At 30.2% G+C, this 22313-nt stretch overlaps 4 protein-coding genes and 1 long non-coding RNA gene across 5 annotated transcripts in view; 2 read left to right on the top strand and 3 right to left on the bottom strand.

The window, feature by feature from the left end:
• Nucleotides 1–387, top strand: part of Pka-R2 (cAMP-dependent protein kinase type II regulatory subunit) — a 13820-nt gene extending 13433 nt beyond the window's left edge. Inside the window, exon 8 of the mRNA XM_018546681.1 lies at nt 160–387. Within this exon, the coding sequence (XP_018402183.1) occupies nt 160–290 (131 nt within the window). The 3' untranslated portion in view covers nt 291–387. The remainder of the gene's footprint in view (nt 1–159) is intronic.
• Nucleotides 388–6812: 6425 nt separating this feature from the next.
• LOC108779284 (uncharacterized) lies at nt 6813–7528 on the bottom strand. Its single transcript, XR_001940868.1, has 2 exons — nt 7460–7528; nt 6813–7367 (listed from the first exon to the last, which is right to left on the bottom strand). It is a non-coding gene; the product is annotated as an uncharacterized LOC108779284 (long non-coding RNA).
• Nucleotides 7529–7998: 470 nt separating this feature from the next.
• Nucleotides 7999–10110, bottom strand: LOC108779267 (transcription elongation factor, mitochondrial). Its single transcript, XM_018546652.1, has 6 exons — nt 9972–10110; nt 9545–9690; nt 9224–9443; nt 8924–9070; nt 8651–8822; nt 7999–8324 (listed from the first exon to the last, which is right to left on the bottom strand). Exons 1-6 carry the CDS (start codon nt 10035–10037, stop codon nt 7999–8001), a joined length of 1077 nt encoding a protein of 358 aa, XP_018402154.1. The 5' UTR covers nt 10038–10110.
• Nucleotides 10111–10281: 171 nt separating this feature from the next.
• Ndc80 (kinetochore protein Ndc80) lies at nt 10282–13722 on the top strand. Its single transcript, XM_018546673.1, has 2 exons — nt 10282–10664; nt 12002–13722. The coding sequence occupies exons 1-2, from the start codon at nt 10442–10444 to the stop codon at nt 13720–13722; spliced, it is 1944 nt and encodes a 647-aa protein (XP_018402175.1). The 5' UTR covers nt 10282–10441.
• Nucleotides 13723–17148: 3426 nt separating this feature from the next.
• Nucleotides 17149–19235, bottom strand: msl-2 (male-specific lethal 2). The gene is made up of 4 exons (XM_018546676.1): nt 18629–19235; nt 18310–18476; nt 17625–17822; nt 17149–17540 (listed from the first exon to the last, which is right to left on the bottom strand). The coding sequence occupies exons 1-4, from the start codon at nt 19215–19217 to the stop codon at nt 17268–17270; spliced, it is 1227 nt and encodes a 408-aa protein (XP_018402178.1). The 5' UTR covers nt 19218–19235; the 3' UTR covers nt 17149–17267.
• Nucleotides 19236–22313: the final 3078 nt, after the last annotated feature.

Below are 22313 nucleotides of genomic sequence, written 5' to 3' on the forward strand. Positions count from 1 at the left end.
CTCTCTCTCTCTCTCTCTCTCTGTGCACATTAAATCTATTCTGAAATGTTCTTTATATGTATAGGATACCACACTTTAATGAATGTATACAAATAACAATTTTGACTTGTCTAAAATAATTATTTCATTTACTAAAACTGTCATTCCTCACGCTTACAGTTTTGGACGTTGAAGCTTTCGAACGTTTACTTGGCCCGTGTATGGAACTTATGAAACGTAATATCGACGATTACGAAGAACAACTAGTCAAAATTTTTGGCAGCAAAACCAACATCTCTGATATTCGATGAACTGTTTCTAGGCAGATCCACGTCGCCATACTGCTGTATTAAAGGACGCGACACTTTCGTACAGTATATAATATATAACAAGCACAAAAGAACTTGTACCACCTACTTCTGAATCTCATCCCGCGTATTTCGGGTATCATTTCGGAGTCAACTGTTTCGTATGACTGTTCACCTAGACGTATACCGATTAAGATTCGTCGATAATAGTTACCAAGTTTATACCTACGAGACACATTGAACAAAGCTGTAGGCTGCTCGATTATATGCGCGTATTTAACGTAACAACATGGTATTAGTGATTATTCTCTAAGACTGTATTGGATCAAAAAAAGAGTATTAGTACATTCTGTTACGCTCGATCGTTTGCGAAATAAATATCTTTATTTATTATTGCCCCAGTGAAAGACCGTAATATAACATTTTGAGCTAGAATATACAAGCATTATTATAGTATTTAACTTATCCCTGAAAGACTCAAGTTTATCTCAATGTATTTAATCTGTATGCTCACACACACACACACTTATACTCTCGTGCATTATCCATTTTTAACAGATCAGCGGCTACATTTATAAGACATAGGAGTCTAAAATATTCGAAATCGAATGCTCTTCTAACGCTACTCTCTGGCAAAAAAGATAGATTACAAGAAATGACCACATTAGTAATCGAATATTGACAAAAATCTTTTGCAAGATTTCTATGAAATACCTATATATATGCATATCACTCTTTTGGAGATAATGAAAGTAACATTGCCATTTTTAATGAAAATAAACAGAGAACTGTATAATATTCTTTGATACATCCATTAATGTAATATCTTGATAAAATATCAGATCAGACAATCAATATTTTATCTATAATTCGCGATAAATACTAAATATGCACTTCACGAATAAATATGCACATATATGTACACAAATATGCATCATATTCACATAGTGAAAGAATAATTTTTTAATTTATAATGTTATTTTACATAATTATTTATGATTAAATTAGTATATTACATACATAGTAATAGATTTGAATAAAGATCAATTATTTTCTAATAAAAGAAAAGTAAATTCTAAAAAGAATTGTATATATTTCTTTATTAATAGAAATTGATAAATGCCAGAGTCGTATATAAATGCATTCTATTTCGAATATAGGATATTCTCAAAAGATGCATAGAAAATCCAGATCTAAAGGAGCCTTAAAATTGACTTAAATGCGCGGATATAATAATGTAAAACAAATATGTACATTACGTGTGTACATGTACAAAGTAATTTAAAAGAAAATATGTATAGCAATATACATGTGAATGTAAAATGAGAAAAAAGAGGTATAACATTTTCTAATTACTTTGTATTTGCATGTATCAGATTGGGTGAATTTTAGCATAAAAAAATAACCGCGTGTTTAAGCCAACGTTAAATTCAAGTGTGTCTTGCTGATAAATAATGGTAACTTCAGGATTGATTATGAAAATCCGTCAACTTATTTTTATTACATGTGTACAAGACACGTTATGTATATGACGATATATATCTATCATGGTGATAAAAGTCGAAAATCGATTCAATTATAGTATGGACAAGTGCGAATGCTAGTCACTTTTTATGACCGTGTTTTTGTCACACTTTCTTCTGACAATTATATCGGTTGAAAAAAGAAAGGATACTTTTTATTATGGTAAACCGTGTATTTACTATATGACTGAATCTCGCGATGAAATTTTTTAAATAATATCACAATCGTGTGAGGGAGAAAAGGGAGACTAGTACGAAAGTAAAACAAAGAGAGGATAGCATAAGAATTGTTAATCAATTATTTATATAGGATTTATCAATTATTTACATATGTATATTGACATCTTGCATGGCCTTAATTTTTTTTTTTCCTATTGCTTATTCTCTTATAAACAGCTTAATCAAATCTCATGGAATTCTTCAAGTAAATAGTTAAATTGATTCAATGAATATCAATTCAATGAATATTATATGACGCGTAATTTGAAGATATTCACACTTTAAAACGTTAATAATTGAAAAAAATACAGTTTGTTCGAAATATAATATCTTTAGTCTTCCACTGAATCTCCAGGCTGTGATATTATTTTCGACTGAGTGTTTCATTCCTTTCTTGTAATCTCTTACAAGAAAAATAAAAGAATATCGTTATTATCGTTATCGAATTTATGAGAGATCAAACTGGTGAATTTATTTTAAATGATTAAACCAACGTATTTCTATATGTAAGTGAAACAAAAATTTTAATGGATTAACAAAAGTGACTTGACTGTTGGACACGAGAAACTCTACACGTACCGCTAAAAGAAACAAAAAAAAAGAGCTGATTCGCATACTGAATAAACTGAATACGCATAAGTACTTACTTGTGTTAGATTACATTCGCTAAATTAAGTGTGAAATATTGAAGTTAGAATCTGTCCAATTCGCATTGCTGTATGTATCTATCATGAGATTTATCTATGTTGCGTGTTGTTGTTTATGTATGAACGTGAATGTGTTTGTATGTATGTAAAATATGATGATCGAGCCAGTAATTAATTAATTTATGTTGTTACTATTAATAGTTGCTATTAATAGTTTACACTCTCCAATAGTTGTATAATTCATGTTATCGTCATTAAAGGCAATACTTATACCGACATATGTCCTACGGATAAATATTGTAACAGTAGTATGCCTTATTGTGCCACTGGATCTTCGTGTTTCTGCTTTCAAAGGAAGAAAGATTTATGAAAAATCGAAGATACAGATTTTGTTGTATATCCGCAATCTACACTGCTGGATAAAACGATTAGACACTTTAGTAAATTTTCATAAATGCCTTTGTAAGTCAATAACGTTAGTGAATTAAGAGTTTACAATTTCACATGGGCGACAAGACATTGATAAGTATTACTTATAAGATAACTAAGTAACTTACTTAAAGATTATTCATAATAATTTCATAATATTTTGTTCATAATAATTACTAATTAAGAAAAAGTATTAGAATTTTATTTTTGTTTAGAACGTTTTTCAAGAAAATGTGTAATTAAAGTCCTATTGTTTTTCTTTCAGTTGCAAATTGATTACAAATATTATTTGTTAAAATATTATTTGTACTTTTTTATTGTCATATATTTAATATGAACTGTTCTTGTAATTTTCACAGTGTTCTGTCATTATGTCCAGCAATGTATTATTATATATCCACGTGTTATATCGATGGGCATTCAATTCTCTTTCCTGCAGATTTTCAAACAATTTAGATAGCGTAAAATTTCGAGGGATGATTTCGAATATTAGTACAAATTTGAAATTTCAGTAAATCTTCAATATCTCTTGAAAAACTAGTCTTAAGAGACCTTTAAAATTCTTGAAATTGATTTTATATTTTACAATATTTAAACAAAGTTTTAATAAATACAAACATTTCAAGATTTTTAAAAAGGGACTTTTAAAGTTATCTTTCACTAGTCTTTCAAGAACTTTTTATTTTAAATAATATTCGAAATAATTCGAAACTTTTGTAATGACTCAAAGCACTTGTTTCAGTCCATCATTAGCTACATCGCAATTCTAGTCCAGAGCGATATGCGACATAGAGAAATGTTTCCGACCAAATAGCATGTATCGAATCAGAGAGATAACGAATTGAGGGCGGTAATATATCCGTAATGGCTAATAATGTGCCAGTAATACTTAGTTTTCACGTTTAACTTATGTTTTTCCTTGTGCAACGATATTCCTAATATTTTTAATTTATCAAGTATATATTATTAGTAGCTATTATGTATGTATTAGCAATACGTCAATGTGCACGTTACAGTGCACTTTACATCGGACCAATTTCAAGGAGCAATTGAGCTTGCGACTATTTTTTTTTACTTTTACTTGTATTCCTTTTTTCTATATATCTTCAGTATATTCTTCGCCGATGTAAAAATTCGCTGCACACTTCAAAATGTTATGCGCACTAATAACTTTACTACCCCTGCTGGGAGTCACGATAATTTTAAATATTATTTTCATGTATGTGACTATAAAACTTTATATAAAATTAAAGCCCTATACTTGTAGCTCGAGAAATATCTGCGTAAAGTAAATTTTTAAGTAATTCTCAATTCCTTGCATTAATGCATTTAAGGAAAGCAATACGAGTCTCAAACTCGATTGCGTGCTGACAATCGTCCGGTGTAATCATAAGAATATTTATATTATTAACAAGTATCTTAATATTTTTTACCTTTATTTTTTTCTTTTAAAAATCTCTAATGTAAATATCAAAATTTCTTCGTTTTTTTATTCACATTGCACTTCTTTCTTCATAAATGGATACTGATAATATTAATGTTTCAAGAAAGAGATTATGCTTTTAAATTCCTTCGACAGCATACCAGTTAATGCGTCGCAGATGCTTATGTGCAATTAGAATAAAATTAAAAAAAGAGAAAAGTACACTTCCTATATGCGATTAAATAAAAACAATCGGACAAAATTGGGACATTTGAGGAGTGTGTACGTTTCTCTCTTCGTGTGTGCCCATTATGCCCCATTTTCCATTATGTCTTCGAACCAAAGTATGATAAAGAGGAACCTCTCTGATTGTATGTGAATGTTGAATAAATTTAGAATATATAATTAGCCTTAAAATGTGTCTATGTACACGTTGCTTGAAACGTATTATATAACATATGTATAGCGGATCAGAATGGTTCTCCTTGTGTTCCATTAGTAATGTAAGTCTTTTAGTAAATTTGTCGGATGAGTTATACGTGCCGTTTAAAGCGAACCGTATCAAAGTTTACTGAAAAAAAAAAGGGATTTTTCATTTTGTAATCCGTTCGACGACGTATCCGCCTGATGTGTCAAAATTCTTCGTATCTTTGAAAAAAGAGGAACGACAAAAAGATAAAAGTGACACACATTTAGATACGTATAGATACGTAATCGGTTTTGACGAATAATCGATATATCTGTATACATATCGCTTATTTTATATTTTAATAAGACTTCGCAAAGTGTTTCTTTTAAACGTGCGTATATAGATCCATCATTATTATCCGTACCCTATATGTTTGATGACATTGTTTGGAGTGCGGCTCTCTCCTCCTGTACATTTAATAGATTTTATACGACACATGCGCATACGTAGGAACGTTTTTAGATATAACAAACTGTTGTAAATTACAAAATAATACGTACTTAACGCCCCTTCGTTTCGCAATGTGTTATAGTATTGTATAACGAAATGCGTATATATGCATATATGTATGTATGTGTATATACTTTGTCTATACACGCATATATATATAGTATATTGTACACAATTGTTAGATATATGTAGCATATATATCTAAAGTGTATAACATATACACGTTGGGTATGCATGCAAATATACGAATATATATATATATATTATATATAAAATATCAATATATATGTCGACACTCGTTTCCAGCTGGTCTGATCGGGTATCATTCTAATAATTATAATGTGTTGACCTTGCAGCGATATGATTCGAAGTAATCTAGGGTCGAATGCGCAATCATACGACCCGATTTATTGTACGATACGATGCAGATGTATGTCCATATATAATTTGTTAATATATATATATCGAGAAGTAAATAGATTTTACTAAAGATTTCTGTATGCTGAGCAGCAGGTTTATCTATATATAATAGATAGGTGTAAACCGAGGTAATATGATATTCGAAAGACGAGAGCAAATTGAACGAGTATTTGTGCGCACGCTTTGTAATAATACAAATTTGTAAGACGCGCGTCACATGTCGTCTAGTTTTTTTCTTTTTCCGATAATACAAAAAACTTCATTTATACAAAGAAAACGAATCTCGTCGCAGACGCTTATAGTCTTGTGATACTCGTGACAATTATGCTTACATTATAATAGATCAAGATAGACCATTTGATAATTGAAAATCAGAAAACGCCTTTGTATGCTTATACCCCAGCGATATTTAGCAACTAATTATGTTTCTCATTAAATTGTATATCTCATTTGACGATTTGTATAAGCAAGTGACGATTTTAGACATGCTTTTATTTTCATATAACACTCGTTAAAAAAAACCAAAAGATTCGAATCTTCTAAAAAATGATCTTAATTTAAATTATCAATTACTACGCCGAATTCTTTCTTGTTGAATATTTAATAGTTTATATTTTCTAAATGTTTCTCTGCTAGTAACATCACAAAAGTGGGAAACAGATTTTCAACGGCATATCTATATATGTTCAACAATACGTACTAGTATTGACATGCACAGCCATATTGACAAACTGGAATTAATTGAATGAGCTTATTTATGCGTATAACTGATGTTATCGATATATTTATCTTCTCGTATAGGTGTCGTAAAAAAGATGGATGCTGTTTTAAAGGTTGTGCTTAACAGAACAAGAAGAGCAATTTATACAAAGCGGATCTCTTAAATTGTTTAATGTTATAATCTTCGCATCTTTATAGTCGTTATCATTGCAGTTCGCTATTGTATTCACTTTTATCATCACAACATTCCCTTTAAACAGCTTCCAAATCCTTTCCGCGATACTCGACGCGCGTAAGCTGAGCTCGGAAGTTCATGTGCGTATTTTCGCGATGGAGCCTAAGCGCGGTTGTAATCCAAAGTCAAGTCTCAGATGCATATAGTGAAAAATAAATATTTGATGTGTCTCCCTTTTATGCTTGATCAGCTAAACATTTCGTACACGCTTTTGTCACACAGCGTCACTGCCCGAGATTAAGTAGCGGGGCATTTGATATTTCCCCCCCGTGTAACACCGTATCTCACAGTTGTCGTGATTTCATACATCTCGGCACGAAGAATTCTATAGAAGGATGTATATTCAGTTCGCCAGGAACTTCTCGTGTCTCATTTGTGAGGTTTCGCCTCTTACTCTTGTATACTCATTCGGTGGTTCTGCAAAATATCGTCCGGGTGATCCTATTTTTTTCTGGCAAACGCCTCGGTACGTTGTACAATCTTATATGAAATAACCGGATGCGAGTTTGTATTCGAGCAGCGAGCAACAATATACACTTGGTATACTATAAATAGATAGCATAATAAAAAGTGAGAATATAATAAATGAATGGACCTGTACAGAAGTCTATTGTATTGATTACTATTGGTAACTCACGTTTACGCATTTTTGATTCTCGTCATTACAAATAAATTATTTTAAATGAAATACGAATGTTTTGCGTATTACGAGAATTGCCAACATCCCTCTTGTAATTTTAATCTACTGAAATGGCAGAATAAATGTAGATAAAATTAATCATACCACTGGAACATACAATACATTAGTATTTATCTGAAGTATTAGAAAACAAAAATTCAAAATTTTAATGAAAATCTTACAAATTTTTTTTAGTTTTGATAATTAAGTTTTTATCATATTGTAAGTATGTATCGTAGTTGAAAGATTTTCTCTGTTTTATGATATACGGTTTCTTTCCTTAATTATGTTATTGTACAAATATAAAAGATTTTCTTTAGGATTAGCTTAAAAGGTTTCAGACTTACTTTTTTTTCTGCCATATAGATTGAAAAATTTATAAAAAAATGTTCTTTATTTACACTGTAAACACACTATACCTGTTCACTTTACAAAATATATTCATTAATGTTTTAATAAAATTAGCTTTGTTATTATATAAATTAATAACAGTAACATCACATTTCATATTTTTGAGTAGCTTCGCGAAGAATCATGTCAGTTCTTTTATGTACAACTAATTCTATGAAAGCTAACGCTATCAATAATGACCAACCAATCTGTTCTTGACAAACAGAACTTTGTGTGTTATACATGTTTCTTAATTCTGTTCTTATTAACACTTTTGGTTCCTTTGTTTTTATCGGTTCTTCGCTTTCCTGCAGTAGCTTTTGTAGCATGTATTGTGTCGAAATCGTCTCGTTGTCTATTATAAGTCCATAGATTTTCCGTAATACATGCGGCCGAAGTATACAGATGTTGTTTGTCACAAACTCTGTAGTATCTGAAAAACATATATTACAATAAAATATCTATATTAAGTGTTTCTTTCGTACAATATATGACAAAAATACCAGCACAATGACAAAGACACTTGTTTTTTCGAATTAACAATTGCAGAAATCTTTATATTTAAGACTAATTGACCTTCAACTGCTATTAAATTTATACTGTCATAAAACAATAATATAAATTAAAAAAGAATATTGTTTTTTAGTCGACAATCAATTTTTATTTCTCTTCATGAAAAATCATTCTTCTAAATAATTAAGTACTGTAATTCAATATGCTGGATAAAGTACAATTTTCATATTTCACATTTCAACATACCATTAAATTTACTATTAACCATTGTCAGGTGTGACAAAATAATAGTGGCCATTATAGATTGTTGTACAAAGTTCTGATAAAACTGAGTGTTTTGTATACGGCCCATATCGCTACCAGTCTCTTGCATTATGTACCGATCAGCCTTTGGTAATTTTTTAGCAATTGGTAGTGTCTAAAAAAATATATCTATTCAATTTTTGACATCTAAAAACCAATAGGTTTATTTTACAAAGTGAATGATAAAAACTTTTCACAATGCGCTTTAATATTTACTGCTTGAAGTAAAGAATGAATATTTTCTTTTTTGTCTGTTCGTGGAAAAGATTTATAGCTCCACTGTAATACTTCACAATTACGATTTAATAATGACCAACTTATGATGTTATGTCCTATGTATATGCCTAATACTGTGTTGATATTCTGTAACATATAAAAAATGGAATTGAACAGAAATGCATAAACACAAGAAAGCTAGTAATTTTTTTTTTATATATAACTTTATATTTTACTTTATATTTTATAATTTATATAATTCTTTAACTAAAAAATTAAGAAGAGTATTATTCCTTGTACTTTATAATTATATCCAGTACTTTGTGGAGTTACAACTAAGCCTGACATAATCTTCTTAGGATTTTTCCTTTTCTTGCCACATATGATTGATTTGTAAAAATTATATGTACATTTGTTATTCATACTCTGTACTTGTAACAGATCATCCAATGATTTAAATGGTCCATTAGTTTCACGATACGATTCTAATTTTTGTGCACGCTGTTTAGTAATGGAATACCTTTGCAAAAATGAGTTTAATGATAAATGCACAATCAAAAATTTATAATACATCATTGTGTGTAAGAACAAGAACTTTTTTTACATAAATAACTAACTCACTGTAATAAATCTTCTATGGTTTTGTTATTTATTACTTGGAGTATTTTCTCTTTATCTTCTGAAGAGAGAAGGTTTATATTAAAAGTGTCAGTGCACATGCTTGTTTTAAAAACAGCAGTTGTATTTAGTATCCAATTCTTATAGATCTGTAACCGAAAAAATAAAACAGAATTTTTAAAACTCTAAAAAAAAGTATCTAAAACTTTTTGTGAGGTTATAGAAATAAAAAAATACATAAATTTAGTTTACATTAGAGATATTGTTATAAAATCATCTCTTATATAAGGTAATAAGCCTAATTTCATTGATTTTTGAGCTGCGGGACCTATTCTGTATAATTTTACCATTTAAAATTACTAATCATATATTTAAAATTACTAACCTAAAATTATTAACTGAAAAAAGTTTATACAATATAAAATCTTACCTCCCTTTGCAGTTTTTGATTTTTAATAATTGTACCAAAAAGTCTCGAGAGTTTTATATTCCACATTTTATTGTGAAATTATCGTAAGGTATATTTGTTTCACTTCAACTTATTGGCTTATTGCCCGTTTATTGCACCGTGTGTATAGGTATAGTTCAGACAGTGCAGGAACAAAAAACAGACCTACCCATATCTTGTTCTAACATGGGTTGGGTTGGAAACACAGAGAATTTTGCTACTTTGAGTTGGTTATACTGCATTCAGCTGACTAACAGAAAATTCAAACTCCTTTCAGATTCAGATTCTCGAAGTTCACAATCATAAGTTCAACGAGAGCCAAGCGAGAAGTCAGAATCATCGTTGGCATCAGACACGCACGGCGCATTGTTGGGCAACGAGACACGTTAGCCTCCACAGCTACAAGCGGGTTGGAAATCGCATCACTGCCTCTGACTGCCTCGCGAATAATTATGCAGCAAGTCAAAGATCGTTGTAGATCGTTGAGTAACCCGCCGGTAAGAATATCTGCGATTGAACGGGATGACAAAAGCCTTACTCGAACCGATCAGAAAAAGATATTGGGAAAATCAAAAGGAACAGGTGAAGCCTCTCATATTCCCAGACCTCGTTTTAGAAGCTCTTCCAGCGACCGAGCAGGATCACTCGGCAGAAAATCGTATTTAAAAATTACAGGTAAAGCGTCGCATGTAAATTGAAAATTCCTATCTTTTCCAATTATTTAAGGTTTTACAGAGAGATACATAATAAGTTTGTTCGCGTTGCCTGAAATCCTTAAAAATGTTTGCATTTAAAACAGGATAAATAGGTGTTTAAAAAAAAGAGAATAAAGGGCAAAAAGTGCAAGCAACGCAAATAGACTTATATTTATATAGTTGCGTTCAGTAGAAAAAAAAACAGTTTTGTAAACTGTTGTAAAATTCTTTAATGATTAGTCTTGCTTTTAGTTTCTCACTGAATCTAAATGTATAAAATCAAAAACCATATTCTCAAGAATTGTTTACAATAGTTGCAAAACTGCCTTTTGAATGCAGCCAATTGGAGACCTCTGTCGGAAACGAACTTCCTTATGCTGAAATTAAAATACCAAATAATTGCAATATTCGCAATCAAGAAAATCGCTTGAAAAGGCTTTTTTCTTTTTTTTTTTAAAGAAAAATTTGTTTTGACATCTTATTCGATGTATGTATGTACATACAATTATAGTACAGTTGAAGTGCAGATAATTTTACTTATGATGTTTTAAAAACCAAATTGCAAAATATGGCTTCATAACTTTGTAGTTTTAAATTAAAAAAAAAAAAGTAAAAAGTTTTCATAATGCAATATTACTTCTAGAACATAAAATATCATCAGCATAAAGACATGTATCTGTATCGTGAGGAATTTTATTTATTATAATACATTTAAAAGCGAAATTACAAATCTGTTCGTTAACAAGCTTCATAGCTTCGTAAAAAGATTCATAACAAAATACTTCTACGATAGAATATATAATAGCAGATATCTTTATCACGCAAATGAAATGTAAATGAATTGGTTTGTCACTCCTGTCAACAATTCTTACTTTAACCAGTACAGAATAGTGTTTTTAACAAAACCACAGATTTAATTTAAAGTAAAAGAATTAATGGTCTTAAAACTTAATAAATTAAAATAATGAAGATGAAAATTAGATAATCACATTTTCTTTGTACTTGTTTCATAGTTGTATCATTATACAATATTTATTTTCATCTTATTTCTATTTTGTTTATCTTGTACAATAAGTTGTGACTTGATCATTGCACTGAGGATCTTACTATTGTTCGAAATGTTTACAAAATCAATTTTATAAAGGAATATATATTTTATAAAGGAATATAACAATTTTATAACAGAATATAATTATTAGCATGAAAAATTAGGCTCATTAATTTGCACCTTTTGTGATTTAATTTAATTGATTTAATTCATATTTTTATTTAAAGCTTATATTTTCTACTTATATACGTATGTATGGGTGTTTATAGGAAGAACTCCACTACGTCAACCAACAACTCCAATCACTCCAGCAAGAGTTTCCACTAAGCTTAATGTACCAAGCACAGTACTTACAGCGAGTTCTAGCAGGCATGTGTCAACAACAATGGGTCGATCGCCGTCTGGTGACCGTGCTAGCACCGTGGGTACTAAAGGTCCTAGAAAGGACACAAGACCCTTAACAGATAAGAATTATCAGACAGTCCTGCTAAACAAAATAGATAATTTCTTTTATATAAATCAACATTCAACGATGCTAAACAGCAATGGCAGTTTGAAACCGATTACATTGAAGATGTTTGTAGAAGTTTCTGGTTTCCTATTGAAGTATCTTGATGTCAAACATGATCTCATGATGACAAATTATATAGACGAATTACCGAAATGTGCAAAAAAGCTACATTATCCTGGTGTGATGACCAAATCATGGTTGAAAACTGCTAATGCAATGCATTCATGGCCCTATGTTCTCGGTTGGATCGGTTGGTTAGTAGAAGCATGCCAAGTGAAAGAAATCGCGTTTAATAAATATCAACTAGTAACTTTGCCGTTCGTAGGAACGGAACAGCAGGCTCAAAGTTACAAAATGGAGTTTGAAGCACTGTTGGAGTGTTACAAAGCTTGGAACGACGAAAAACTCGATGAAGAAGCAGAACTGTGGGAACGATATCTGCAAAATGTTTTAGTTCAGCAAGGCATTACTGATGATGATATAGCTCAGGCACAAAAAGAATTAGAAGAAGAAGAAATAAAGTTACAAATGCATGAAGAAGAATCACAGAAACTTGATGAAAAAATTGAATATTTAAAACAGAAGTTAGCGTCTTTGCATGCCAAGAAGTCTCAACATTTAAACAATATTAAAACTAAGGAAGATTATATAAAGAAGGTTTCCGCTGAGACAGATCAATTAAATGCAGAACGCAAAGTTTTAAAGGAACAAATTCAGATAGGAAATGTACAATACGAAGAATTAATCGCAATTGTGAAAAATCAACCAATGTCTAAGACTGAAAAAGAAAATATTGTTAAAAAATGTACAGAGATTCAAAACTACATACACCAATTTGATGAGCATTTGAAAGATTACCAAAAGGAATCATACACATTAGATATCAAATTAGCGACTTTCGTTAATAATCTCAATAAAGCAATATTAGAATATAATAAGGAAGTCTTTATGCATATTGATAACGACGTTGGTGTAGATTTCGATGAATTAAAGCTTCCAGAAAAAGGATTACTAGAGCCACAGATAATACATGTAATGCAAGAAAAGGTCACTTTGATAAAAACATTCAAAGAAATATTAATGAAGCAATGCATTGAGACAGAATCTCTTATTCGTTCTGACACTGTAAAATTGGAAAAACTGAAAGAAGAAATTAAATCTTTGCCAGATGAAAGCAAATTGAAGGATGAAATATCTCACATTAATAAAATGAAAACAGATGCAAAAAAGAAGAAAGTCGAACATACAAAACACATAGAAGACCTGAAAAACGAAATTAAAGAAATGCAAGACATGATGCCAGATATACAAGCGGTAGACTTCGAAATAGAAGAGGCACGAGACAAATTAGATGCAGTCATAAGAAGACGAACGTTTTTAGAAAAAGCTGCCAAAAAATTTTTAGAAGATCTTTATAAAATTATCGGCGAACACAGAGGAGAGCTTTATAATATTATAACAAAAGACAGAACAAAATAGAACATGTCTACGGGTGCGTTCCGTTTCATACATGATGCACATAATGTATCATTTATCTTTGTTGTCCACCAAATGTTAAACAAGGATAATTGATGTATTATGCGCAGCATGCGCGAAATGGAACGCATATGTATAAATATTTTTATAATAACATATTCATCCTTATATCGTATTATTTGCTTTACAATCTTAATACATATCATACTGTATTATATGGCATCAGTTGTATTATTAAAATATAATATATATACAAAAATGTTTATTTCAAATAAAAGATTTTATAAATATGTTTTCATATATCGCAGGACTTTTATGCGCATGTCATTATGTACAAATAAAATAGATACACATTCTTATCTTATCTGTTTCTTTTTTAATTTTTTTTACAAAATGATGCAAATTCTAGTATGTAAAATATTTTTATTCTATTAGTTCTATATGTCATGACAATATGTAACTCGCATTTTCTTTTTTCTTTTTTCAAGTTTTAACATCCTCTGATAAGTTAGACAGTTGAAACAAAACATCCCTTTTAACTCCACATGTACATGCTATATTAATAATTCATGAATAACAAAAAAGATATTTAACGAACACTATATATACTACATATAAGACATTACATTTAAATAAAACATTCGCCTTTCGAAAATTAATTATATTTCGCAACTCGTTTCGTTCTTAAATATCACGAATAATTGATCTACTTGAGGAGTAACTTTTTAATTGATTTTCTATGTAATTTTTTGTCGACAATATTTATATAAAAAATGTTAAAATAAGTTCTGTTTGAAAAACAGACATATAAGAAATAGGAAATCATCGAACTAAATATTGAAATGTGTAATATATATTTATATTATAATTAGCTATTTACTATAAATATTATGTTTTTTATCGATGATCAAATTATAATCCATCTGATCTTTTAGAAGTCACTCCTCAATTATGCTTGAATGTTGTCATTTAAACTATAGCTAGGTCCCGACTGCCATCTTTATCTTATTTTAATATATACATATGTGTATATGAAATGTAGTAATCGGTGTGCGATGTTAATTAAAATGCATTGAGATATTTAATGTAATTGGTTTTAAAGAATTTGCAATTCTTAGTTTATTTTAAAAACAAATTTTTTAATAATTAATATATATATATCCAATGTTTTTCATTAGCTTTACATAAGACAAAATTAACAAACAGAAGGATTTAATTTATTTCGTATATTTGTGTGTAATTCTCAAAATTACGGACTATATGGATTAAAATGATACTTAACAACATGATAATATTGTATTAACTTTTATATGTATAAAAATACGAGATATATGTATATTAATTTTATCTTATGTTGAGCTTTTTATTGTATATCGCCTTATTTTTATATAACGTTTATGTCATATGCTATATCAATCTTTTTACTTCTTATTTAAAGAAGAACTAGCTTATGTGTACATGCATTTACTTCATAGATTCTTTTTTTGCACGATTGATGAACTTCCGCAAACTACTACCAGATAGCTATGAGATCACACAGTTGTATACATACTGTGAAAGTGTATCCTATTGTTGACTATTGCGAAAGGATTGAGAAAGAGGAAAAGATACATACTATTTGTATTTAAGTGCGATTACAAATAACAATTGATGGATGCATAGATGCTCTAAAGAGCCCACGTAACGTACACGCACATATACACACAATCGTACGAAAAAATAAAAAGTCTTCTACATATATTTAGTAATTAGTTTTTGTACTAATGTTTCGTATGCATTAATGAGTAATTAATACGTTCAATCATATTCGTATGAATAGAATATTCCGAAATTTTCTATAATAAAAAATAAATTTTATACAATTATATACAATAATCAGGGTCGGATTTAGCCGTTTGCCATCTATAAACAAATAGTGCCATTTAAGGAAAAATATCCATTTGTATATGTATATGTGTATATTGGAAGAAAAATGTATTGTAGAAGAGAAAAACTATGGCTAGGTCCACAACCTCGCTTTAAGAGGCCTTAAGCCGTAAAGCCGTAAGAAATTGACAATCCAAATTGTGGCTAATATTAGAAGAGAAAAGAATATTCAATTAAAAAAATAATAATAACTATTAAATATATACAATACTTATATTTTTTATTTGAATTATAATGTGATAAAATTTTATTTACTTTTAGTAATATTTTTTTATTAAAGACAGTTTTGTGAAAAATTTCTGTTCTAGGCCAATGCCTATAGTGCCTACTGATAAATCCAACCCTGATAGTAACACTACCAAAACCGTTGTCAATTTAAGACTTTAGGCAACTAAAAGTTTCATTTTTATCCAAATATTCAAATCTTATTTGGACCGTGAGTTTTTTAATACACGAAATTATATTAGAAGCATCCAAGATCCAGCTTGACCGTAAATGGCTTATTTTCATCGGTATTTATCCAAATATATTTATGACTAATATTATATAAATCATTTTTACAATCCGTATTACGTATAAATATCCGTATTGCCTCCTAATTCTTCGTGTTTATTATTTAAATTTTTTATTATTATACACGCGATTCACTTAGAGTATTTATCATTATTTCGATGCAATCCTAAATTGTAATATAATTTAATAGATTGCTGTTCCACAAACTCTGCATTTTATACTTAGAGATTGTAAAAATCAGTATGCAAAATAGATAACGATCTTTTTGTCATTGTATGTACAATTGGCAAGTTGAACGAGATTTTTTTTTTACTCGTAAATATTAAATGCATCAACTTTTGAATATGTAAATTTAACTCGATTTTTTAAAGTCCAATTAATTCTCATAAGTTCATACTCGTTTATTTACTTTATGGTCTCAACAAATAATTTATTATAAATTCAAGTTGAATAAGCAGATAAAAATCATTCAGAATGTATATGTCAACCAAAAATATTATTTTCACATATGTGTATTTAAAATATGTAAAATCGTGCAATCAGCATTATATGTACCCAGGAATGAATAAAACACATTCATCCATTTTTTAAATTATTATATACTACACGGTCATCACTCAATATGGAAGAGATATTTTTTTGTTCCATCAAACTTGCCTTTTATACTATACAATTAACTGAACAATGTTCAGATTACGAGCGCTCGCATAAATTTATAAGCGCTAATGCACATAACGTATCATATATAACAAAATAATAGATGCTAAATCATAACAATGATTAATTTTATAGGCAAAATTGATCGCCATGATTAAGCATCCAATTAAATATCTGCATTCTCTTGTTATATTGAAATATTTACAAATATTTGAATAGTAAACCATACATAAATTATTTTTATATATACGATTTATATTTTTTATATATTTATCTAAATTAATTTACCCTTATAAATTCGTAATTATGTTTTTGATTCTTGTAATTGTTCCTTTTAATGGTGCTAATTGAGCTATTTACATGACGCGTTCTTTCCATGTTGAAACGCGCATTCGTCACACTTTGATCACTGGTACAATACGGCCTTCGGCGATGTCGATTTAAATACTTTGTCACACATCGATTTGTATATCACTATCTTCCGCTTCACTTTCAGTACTTACCATAGCATCTTCACCCACTAACAAGGCAGCAGGTAAATTCTGTGGTACATTGTCAATGTCTAGTCTCGGAGTAGAATACACATTTAATACTTGTATCGTTGTAGGAGACGTCGAGAGACATTGCGGCACAGATCCTAAAGGATCTCCACCTAACGCGTCACAATCCAAAGAAGTGGACAGTTGTAATTGTAAATTATGAAGTTCAGGTATATGTGGACGGATCTGAAATATGAAAGAATTATATTTAAAACATCTCAAGATAGAATCTCGAATATACAATGAATTTTAATTAAGTAGAAACAATACTTTTAATCCATCTGCTGTATGAGGATTTCTGCAACCCCTACATCTACACTCCACGCAAGGTTTACTTTCGACATAACAAGGACATCTTTGACCACAACACGTAAGTTTCCCAGGTATTGCGGTAGCATTACCACATCTGCATCCTTTTCTTTTACTTCTAGCAGAACTTGATCTTGGCTTTTTAAAACTGCCTGAAGACTGCTTACAACAAAACAAATTACATTATTGTTGATATTCACAAGGAAATATCAGTACAATTAAATATTACAGATCAATGCAGAGGTAGTCTCTCAAAATTAGAAAAAAAAAAATGAATAAATATTTTTTTTTTTTCAAAGACAAACAATAAACATCTGCATTAATCTTTTTTATGGGACCTAGGTGAACGTAAGTCAAGATTTTTCTAAAACTAGTATTAGCATAAAAATAAGAGCGATAAATATACACAGGTTAATTAAGCTCAACTATTGTTAATAGATGTAAGTCAGAAAAATTATTGTACCTTACAAGAAGTGTTAACAAAAGACAAACATCTTTAAGCATTTAAATAAAGATTATAGTGCAATATAAATCCTGTAAGGTGTAAGATTAACCGAATATCTATTGAAATTACTTTGCTGCTCTTTGAAGATTTTTTCTCAGAAGGGGTCCCATATTTAAGGTGGGAAGACGGAATGCATTTTACCCCTCCTACAGTGCCATGCTGATTTCCATCTGTCTCCTGTTGTCCCGTGTTTTCTGTGTCTTCCGTAGCTGCCGCTTTCCGTTTTATAGTAATTTTATTACCAGATCCAGCATACATCACGGAATATATGGAGGATCCATTCGATACTGTACGAATCGTTGGCGATTCTAATTTAACAGTAAAAATACAATGAAAATTATTTATTTAATACGTAATATTTGTATTATTATTTATTACTAATATGATTCTCTATGGATATTCATTTGCAAGATCTTGTGACAATATTTATTTTTCGAGGGAATAGTTTTGTTATACATACCAGGTATGTTCTGGGATATTGCTTCAGTGGTCTGGATATTATTCGCCTGTGTCTGAGTGGAGGTAGTACTCGTATAAACGCATGGTAAAATACTATATGCAGATTTGGACAGGCCAGCATTGCTCTTGAACTCATCCTTGAAGCCTGCACCTTCCTGAATAATCTCCATCAGACTGGTAGCACCAATAGTGGATGGCGCGCCATTGGTGGTAGCGTTGTTTGCGGACGTGACGGTGAGCAACAGGGTACGGTAGATCCCGGTACTGGTTAAATACTCGCACAGCTTCTTATAGCACTGCAACAATATCCGCAGTTGCACGTTTTCAATGTACTTGTCATAGTCCTTGCACCAGCCACATGACGGCTTCAGCTTCTTGCGGCCGCCACGACACCCACGGCATACATGATGCTGACAGTTGGTCTCGGTCGGCGTGTGCGGTTCAATCAGCAGATTCGAACAAACGGTACAGCTGAGACTCTGTCGCAGATATGGTACCAATCTGTAGAGATCCGTCCAGGAGTTGGGGTCCTCGGCATCCGCCTGCAGCACCAGACGACACGTCGACACGTACAGGCTCGTCGCGTTCATCGCGTCGCGCGCCACTTCGCGTCCGGATTCATGCGATCCCTCGCCACCCTCTCACCCTTTCACGGTCGTGAAATATCAAACCCCTAAGCCCTAAACTTTACAACCGCCGCCGTACGCTCCGCGCATAACCATCCTCATCGCGCACACAAACAAAACATACGCCATGTTTCGTCGGCGAGTTCGCTACCTCCGCCGCGTTCCCATAGAGAGCGCATCGAGTCTCTTTTTGGCGCGACGTGCATTGACGTCACTGACAGACCAGGGTGAAGTGAGACACGTGTTTTGGAGCGATTGACGTCAAGTCGGATAATTACAGAGGGTGCTTTCCATTTAAATGACTCAAGTTGACATAAGACATAAGTATTCTGTCCTTGTTACTCATAAAAAGCAAAAATAGAACAACATTTATGTTGACTTTTGTTACCAATGCCTATAATTTCTTCACTTCCAGATAAATTGTAGAAAACTTAATCCAGGAGGTATTTCCATTGTATTCTCAGAGATATCTCCTGAATACTGTTATCTAGAGGTAAAGAAATAAATAAAAGGTCTGTCGCATGTTGTTCACATTCAGTGTCTCCACTTTCTCTCTTTTTAACACTCGAACATATATTTATCTCATTTTAACACTAAACCTACCATATGACCTGTCATATGACCGTTTTTTATTTTTGACAATTTTAAATAAGCAAATATATATATGTATATATAAAATATACATTTAGAATAAAATTTTCTTCGCGCGTTTTCACTTTATAATTTTTTCTTCTTTATCATTGAGATTAAAAAGAAAACACGTAAAGTGTTAGCTAATAAAAAATGCAATATATTTATATAATAATGTTGAATGAATATATTTTAAGTAAATATTATTTTAAGGAAAAAAAGAAAATATTCAAAAAAGAACTACTTTCTAGGACTATTGCACCATACCTATTTCAGCCCGTTATCGAAGAGATAAAAATTAACTCATTATTTCTCATTATATATGTGTAGGTTATAATTACATATCGGAAAAATTTGTATTCTTATCAAACAATATATATAGGTATAATATGCGAGAGTTTAAATATGGCTCAAATCGTAAGAACGAGGAAAAAGTAAAAAATATAAAGCATGAAATATATAAATCAGATGTATATAAAAGAATCAGAATATTATACAATACCATTCATAAATTCAGGAACTTAGCATCTTCTTACTTTTTACATTTTGATCGTATATATAAAATTCTATTGTATATCTCATTCGTGTCAATACTGCCTCGATATATTACGTGTAAGGGGAAAGAAAACCAATATTGTTTGTTATCTGTTTTAATTAGACATTTTTTGTCTCCATAAATTCTACGTATAAACTCAGTTAAGGTGGTCGTCGCTCGCGACTCGCATCCTGTGTGTGAAGAAAAGGGATTTACTTCTATGAAGAAAGAAGAATTATATGGTGTAACACAATCAAGTGAGTTATTTATTATAATTGTATAGTGCCAGCAGGACTCAGGAGGAATGCTTTTTTCTGTCCTTGTATTTTATTACGTTACTGTTTCGCACATTTTGCTTTCATCAACATTACGTTGCCGCCGAGACACTTGATTCGGACTGGACTTTCTCTTAGTTCGTTCATCGAGAAATGCGGTATCATTGCAGATGAGATTAAATTTGCATTAAAACATATATTCTAACGCAACAAATTTTAAACTATGGTAGATAGTTTAAATCTGACTATATAGGTAAATATGATTAAAATTAGCTTTGTGATAGATATTAGCGAAATAATTCTTATGAAATTATTAAAAATAATAATTATATATATATTACCGTAATAAAATTATCAATATTAGGCAAATATATATATGTATATATATTAGAAAATATTACATGTTATGTATACATATATATATATAATTTTATATTAATTTAATCTTGGGATTTTTTTATTAATCTTTAAACTATTCTGTGCTTATTTCTTGTGTTAAACATTAGAATTAAAGAATACAGACACTAAATGAAAAGTCCATTACTAATGAACGGCACGAAACGCGTGTTACTTTAATATATTACTTTATCTACACGTATTCTGATAAGATACATTATAAAATAAAATTTTTTCCACTATAAAACTTTACTTAATCATATCTAATAACGCCAATAACAGTGGAAACTAAAGTAAACTAAAAGTAGAACGGAAAAAAATTTCAAGAGATTATAGATAGATTAACTAAAATTAGCTTTTCGATATCAACAAAACTAGGACGATATGTCTTTATAATAAAGAATCTTATAAAATTATTAAGAATAATTATATCAATTAGCGTAATAAAATTATAAAATATTTATGTCAAATATTTACAATTTTATTACACGATGAGAACTTCAAGGAATAACAAATTTCAAAACTATTAGAAACTATTTTATTTTCTATTCCTGTTACCTGCAATGTACTTTTCAATCGTGAGTCTTCAGACTTTATAACGACAGTTTTGTTCTCATGATATTATTGTTGTGCAATTTTTTTGCTATGCATACCTGTATAATTTACACAATGACAATATAATGATACTGATACTATCGATAAGAGTTACAGAATACAAACAAACCATTTAATATTTTGAGTATGAAAAGAAACGTAATTATAAAATAATTTTTGTTGTCACATATAGATTAATCATAATCGTATATGATGCAATTAGTATATGAGACTTTCTTCTTTAAAATAATAATAATTTTTATAATATTTTTAATTATGAAGCACCTACACGTGTTATTTAATAAATATACAAATAGAAATATTATGGATCACCGGTAACCCACACGACGCGTGGTGTCATAAGTTATTAAAAATTAGCTTGGTACAAAACGTGTTCGAAATATAAATAATATATTAAATATTTTAATATATAAGGGAATAAGATAAAAAAAATGTGTTTCACATATATTACAGTTTGAAACAAATATAACGCAACAATTATATTTGTATATATAGTGTACATACATTACATTAATTGTAAGATATACTCACATTTCAGGTTCTATATTCCGCTTGCGTATGACGATTTGACGCAAATGCTAGATATAAATTATTATAAAATCATATATA

The sequence above is a fragment of the Cyphomyrmex costatus genome, unplaced genomic scaffold (assembly GCF_001594065.2).
Source record: "Cyphomyrmex costatus isolate MS0001 unplaced genomic scaffold, Ccosl1.0 scaffold57, whole genome shotgun sequence".
NCBI classification, from domain to species: domain Eukaryota; kingdom Metazoa; phylum Arthropoda; class Insecta; order Hymenoptera; family Formicidae; genus Cyphomyrmex; species Cyphomyrmex costatus.

What these genes read in the sequence shown, in the direction of transcription:
- LOC108779267 (XM_018546652.1), bottom strand. Translation starts at nt 10,037, where the DNA reads ATGTGGAATATAAAACTCTCGAGACTTTTTGGTACAATTATTAAAAAT. An exon ending in ATCAAAAACTGCAAAGGGAG is followed by an intron (nt 9,691 to 9,971) that starts GTAAGATTTTAT and finishes TTTCGGTTACAG; the next exon opens with ATCTATAAGAATTGGATACT. An exon ending in GGTTAATAGTAAATTTAATG is followed by an intron (nt 8,325 to 8,650) that starts GTATGTTGAAAT and finishes TATGTTTTTCAG; the next exon opens with ATACTACAGAGTTTGTGACA.
- Ndc80 (XM_018546673.1), top strand. Translation starts at nt 10,442, where the DNA reads ATGCAGCAAGTCAAAGATCGTTGTAGATCGTTGAGTAACCCGCCGGTA. An exon ending in ATCGTATTTAAAAATTACAG is followed by an intron (nt 10,665 to 12,001) that starts GTAAAGCGTCGC and finishes GGGTGTTTATAG; the next exon opens with GAAGAACTCCACTACGTCAA.
- msl-2 (XM_018546676.1), bottom strand. Translation starts at nt 19,217, where the DNA reads ATGAACGCGACGAGCCTGTACGTGTCGACGTGTCGTCTGGTGCTGCAG. An exon ending in AATATCCCAGAACATACCTG is followed by an intron (nt 18,477 to 18,628) that starts GTATGTATAACA and finishes CTGTTAAATTAG; the next exon opens with AATCGCCAACGATTCGTACA. An exon ending in ATACAGCAGATGGATTAAAA is followed by an intron (nt 17,541 to 17,624) that starts GTATTGTTTCTA and finishes TTCATATTTCAG; the next exon opens with ATCCGTCCACATATACCTGA.